General features: G+C 55.5%; 1 protein-coding gene across 1 annotated transcript in view; it reads right to left on the reverse strand.

The window, feature by feature from the left end:
* The window catches only part of si:dkey-230p4.1 (trichohyalin), a 30,831-nt gene that overhangs the window by 6,343 nt on the left and 19,488 nt on the right, over window positions 1-5,000 (reverse strand). Inside the window, exons 23-26 of the mRNA XM_063212919.1 lie at window positions 3,531-5,000; window positions 3,013-3,216; window positions 2,311-2,508; window positions 1-1,896 (exon numbers count right to left, since the gene is read on the reverse strand). The exon at window positions 1-1,896 is cut by the window's left edge and continues 534 nt beyond it; the exon at window positions 3,531-5,000 is cut by the window's right edge and continues 273 nt beyond it. Coding sequence (XP_063068989.1) covers window positions 1-1,896; window positions 2,311-2,508; window positions 3,013-3,216; window positions 3,531-5,000 — 3,768 coding nt within the window. The remainder of the gene's footprint in view (window positions 1,897-2,310; window positions 2,509-3,012; window positions 3,217-3,530) is intronic.

Below are 5,000 nucleotides of genomic sequence, written 5' to 3' on the forward strand. Positions count from 1 at the left end.
CTCGCGCTCCTTCTCCGCCAGCCTGGCCACGGTGAGCTCCCTCTCCTCCCTGCGTCTCCTCTCCTCCTCCTCCCCCTGTCTCCGCAGCGTGGCGATCTTCTCCTCCCAGCGCCGCACCTCGCTCCTCCTCTCCTCCCTCTCCCTCCCCACCCTCTCCTCCGCCTCCCTGGCGCGCTCCTTTACGCGTTCCTCCACATCGCTCTTCTGCGCCTCCACCTCCTCCTCCAGCTGCTGCAGGCGCGCCTTGCTCCTCCTCAGCTCCCCCTCCACCTCGCCCTCCCTCTGCCTGAGACGGGACACCTCCTGCTGGGCAGCCCTCAGCTGCGTCTCCTTCTGCCCCAGCTCCGCCTGGAGCTCCGTCAGCTTCCTCCTCCTCCTCTCGTCCTCCTCCTCCTTCCCTCCTCCACCTCCCCTGAGCAGCTCGTCTCTGCGCTGGAGGAGCAAGGTGCGGAGGTGCTCCCCCTCGGCGTGGCTCTCCTGCAGGAGGTGTTTGAGCTCGGCCATCTCGCGCAGGCTCTGCTGCAGGCCCTGCCTCGTCCTCTGGCTCTCCTCCCCGCGCTCCCGCGCCTCCTTCTTCAGCGCGTTCACCTCAGCCTCGCGCGCCTCCCGCCTCCGCTGCGACTCCTCTCGAAGGGCGACGAGCTCGGCCTCTCTCTCGCGGACTTCCTGTTTGAGGGAGTTAGACTCCGCCTCTCGGTCATGCACTTCCTGCTTGAGGGCTGCTAGTTGAAACTCGGCCATGCCGCTCCTCTGCCGTGACTCCTCTCGGAGAGCGTTCAGTTCCGACTCGCGCTCGCGTACTTCCTGTTTGAGGCTGTTACACTCCACCTCTCTGTCGCGTACTTTCTGTTTGAGGGCTGCAAGCGCGCTCAGTTCCGCCTCTCGCTCGGTTACTTCCTGCTTGAGGCTGTTAGACTCCGCCTCTCTCTCCCGTACTTCCTGCTTGAGGCTGCTGGACTCCCTGCATGCTCGCTCCCTGGCGCGGGCCTCCCTGGCCACCTCCTCTCTGAGCGCGCTCAGCTCTGCCTCCGTCTGCTCCCTCCTCTGTCGCGCCTCCTCCTCCCGTCTGAGGAGTGAGGAGGCCAGCTTGTCTCGCTCACGTTTCTCCCTCTGCACTCTCTGCAGCAGCTCCTCCTCTCTCCTCTCCTCGGCCTCTTTGGCCTCCCTCAGCTCCTCCTCTCGCTGCCTCAGCGAAGACACCAGTCGCTCCTTCTCCCTCCTCTCCCTCTGCACCTCCTCTCTCAGCGCCTTTTTGTCCTCCTCTCTCCTCTCCTCTGCCTCCTTCAGTTCCTCCTCTCGCTGCCTCAGCGAAGACACCAGTCGCTCCTTCTCCCTCCTCTCCCTCTGCACCTCCTCTCTCAGCTCCTTTGCGTCCTCCTCTCTCCTCTCCTCGGCCTCCTTCACTTCTCTGAGTTCCTCCTCTCGCTGCCTCAGCGAAGACGCCAGTTTCTCCTTCTCCCTCCTCTCCCTCTGCGCCTCCTCTCTCAGCAGACTCAGCTCGGCCTCCTTCTCCTCCCTCAGCTCCTCCACGTCTCCGTCCCTCCTCTCCTGGGCCTGGCTCAGCTCCTGTTCTCTCCTCCGCAGCGAGGAGGCCAATCTCTCCTTCTCCCTCCTCTCCCTGTGCGTCTCCTCTCTGAGCTCCTTTGTGTGCTCCTCTCTCCTCTCCTCGGCCTCCCTCAGTTCCTCCTCCCGCTGTCTAAGAGAGGAGGCCAGCCGCTCCTTCTCTCTCCTCTCCTTCTGCGCCTCCTCCCTCAGAGCGCCGGCCTCCCTCTCCTTACGGCGCAGCTCGGCCGAGAGGAGGTCCCTCTGCTCCGACAGCTCCGTCACCTCCCTGCCCAGCCTGGCAACACGCGTGCTTCTCTCCTCCACCAGGGAGCGCTGTCCTGTCTCCAGCTCCTGAAATTATCATATCAATACAAATATCAATAATAGCAATATTATTAATACAATTAATTATAATTATCAATAATATTACTTACGGCCATAATAATCATAATAACAATAACACCAAAAACAACAATACGATAACGACTATAATACTAAGAATAATAAATTGATTTGTATAGCACAATTCATACATGCAGCTCAATGTGCTTTAACAGTGACATTGAAAACAGCAAAAAATTCAAAAGGTTCAGGCAAATATTAGGCAAAAGTTAAGGTTAAGGTGTACCGAGAGAATTTGAAAAGCATGGAATAACAAAGTCATAAAATAGCATAAGTTAGAAAAAATATAAAATGGCATTTAAAAAAATCACACAAATCAGAAAGCTTAGACTAAAAAACAAACAAAAACAATAAGAAATCAACCTGTAGCTGGGCCCTGCTCCTCTCCACCTCCTCTTTCTCCTCCTGCAGCTGGGAGGTCAGGCGCTCCACCTCCTCCTCCCTGGAGGCCAGCCTCTCTCTCATGCGCTCTGTTTCCTGGGAGGCGTCCTCTAATTGAGCGGTGACGTCTCTTAACTCCTCCTCCGTTTCCGCTAGTTGCTGTGACGACAGCTCCAGCACCTGGGGCAGAGCCGTGGGTAGAACAGAGTTACCCTATGCTTTGTCAAGTTCAGTTTGTCATTTCCTTTACATCCACTGGTCAGTCAAAGAAGTGAAATTATGTTTCTTACTTTGCCATGCAGACATAGACATAGACAATAGACATGAACATACATTAAAAAACAGAGGTATTTGTGTTCTGCAATTACATTGTCCTAGTGTAACATTCTGACAGCAGTAGTAGCAAATCTCTGGTGAACTTTGTACGAAACAAGGTAATAGACTACAAAGTGTGTCTCACATATTTGACGGGAACCGAAGCTGATGGAGCACAGCCAGGCTTACCACTACACCGTTTTGCACGCAAAAGTATTTTTCAATATGAAAAAAAAAAAACTTCCAAGGCCCCATGAGCTGCCCGGAAGGGGCGGAGACTTCGGTACCCCATATGAACATATATCACTGTAATTTTCCACAGCGGGACCCTATGGTAAAAATGTAACTCTTCATATAGACGGTTCTGACCTGGGCCTGTTGGGTGACGCGTTGCTGCAGAGCCCGGATCTCCTCCTGCAGTCTCTCTCTGCACTCCTCCGCCTCCTCCCTCGCTCTCTCCGTCTCCTCCGCCGCCTCAGCCTGAGCACTCAGCACTTCCTGCTTCTGAGCCTCGATCTCCACCCCAGCCTGCCTCAGAGAATCACGTTGCTGCTGCAGCTCCAGCTCCGCCTCCTGTCAAAATCAAAGTGTACTTTAATATCAAAAATCTATGGAAGAAGGGTTAGGACAGAAGATTGAAATTGCATTTGACCAGTCCCCAATGTGAAGTTAAACTAAACATATAAATAAGACATTGACAATAATGACACACACATGCACGCGCACGCACACACCCACCCACATCCACAATGTGCAGTAAAAAATAAATTAAAAAACACTGATACAAGAATGTATGTACATTCACTGTCTGACACATTCACTCACAACACACACACACGCAGTAAAAAAGACATACTGATACAGACACGTACAATAAACACACACACCTGGAGTTTGAGGCAGAGTTCTGTCTCCGCCCCCTGGAGCTGCTGCAGCCGGCCTCTCAGCTGGGCAGACTCCTCCTCCAGATGCTGCTGCCTAGAGACGGCCTCCTCCTGCTCGCTGCGGAGCGTCAGCACCTCCTCTTGCTTACTCTGGAGGCTTTCTCTCAATGTCAGCACCTCCTCTTGCTTAGTTTGGAGGCTTTCTCTTAATGTCATCACCTCCCTCTGCTCAGTGTTCAGGCTGTTTCTGATGGTCACCACCTCCTCTTGCCGATTGCGGAGGCTTTCTCTCAGGGCTCGCACCTCCTCTTGTTCACTGCGGAGGCTTTCTGTCAGCGTCACCACCTCCTCTTGCTCGTTGTAGAGGTTCTCCCTCAAGGTCTGCACCTCCTTCCTCTCACTCTGGAGGCTTTCGGTCAAGAAGCGCACCTCCTCTTGCTGATCGCGGAGACTCTCTTTCAAGCTCTCCACCTCCTCTTTCTTTCTCTGGAGGCTTCCTGTCAGGGTCAGCACCTCCCTCTGCTCGCTGTTCAGGCCATTTCTGATGGTCCGCACCTCCTCTTGATGGCTGCGGAGGTTTTCTGTCAATGTCCGTACCTCCTCTTGCTCAGCGCGGAGGTTTTCTCTCAGAGTCGAGACCTCCTCTTGCTCAGCATGGAGGCTTTCTCTCAGAGTCGAGACCTCCTGCTGTTCACTCTGGAGGCTCCTTCTGATGGTTCGCACCTCCTCCTCCCTCTCCCTGAGGAGTTGACCCTGACTCCTCAAGGCCTCCTCGTGCTCCTCCTTGTCTCTCTTCCTCTCCTCTTCTTCTCTCCTCCTCTGCTCTTCTTCTCTCTTCCTCTGCTCTTCCCTCTGTCTCTCCGCTCTTTCCATCCTCGCCTGAAGTCCCTTGAGCTCCTCTTCCTTTTCCTCCAGCTCTCCTCTCATCGCTCCTTCTCTGCGCCTCTCCTCCATTTCCTGCCTCCTCCTCTTCTCCTCCGTTTCATCCCTCTCTCTCTCCGCCCGCGTCGCTCTCTCCTTCCATCTCTGTGCCTCCTCTCTGCCCTCCCTCACACCGGCCTCCAGGAGCTTCTGTTCGGCGGTAAAGTTGCTTTGTAGCCTGCCCACCTCCTCTCTCTCCTTCTCCAGCTGTGATTCCACCTCCTCCCTCTCCCTCTCCAGCTCCTTCACCTGCAAACGGAGGGCCTGCACCTCCCCTTCAGTCCTCCGCAGCTCCTCCCGCAACTTCCTCTCCTTCTCCCTCTCCTCCTCTCTCTCCCTCTCCCTCCTCTTGTCCTCCTCTCTCCTGTCCTCCTCCCTCCTCCTCTCCTTCTCCCTCCCCTCCGCCTGCCTCCTCTCCTCCTCCTTGCGTTTCTCACGCTCCCTGTCGCGCAGCTGTGTGACCTGCTCCTGCAGCAGGAGTAGCTGTCCCTCGGTCACCTCCTTGCTCCTCTGCGTCTCCTCCAGCCTCTCCCGGTCGGACTCCAGGAGACT

This window comes from Engraulis encrasicolus, chromosome 13 (genome assembly GCF_034702125.1).
Source record: "Engraulis encrasicolus isolate BLACKSEA-1 chromosome 13, IST_EnEncr_1.0, whole genome shotgun sequence".
NCBI lineage: Eukaryota > Metazoa > Chordata > Actinopteri > Clupeiformes > Engraulidae > Engraulis > Engraulis encrasicolus.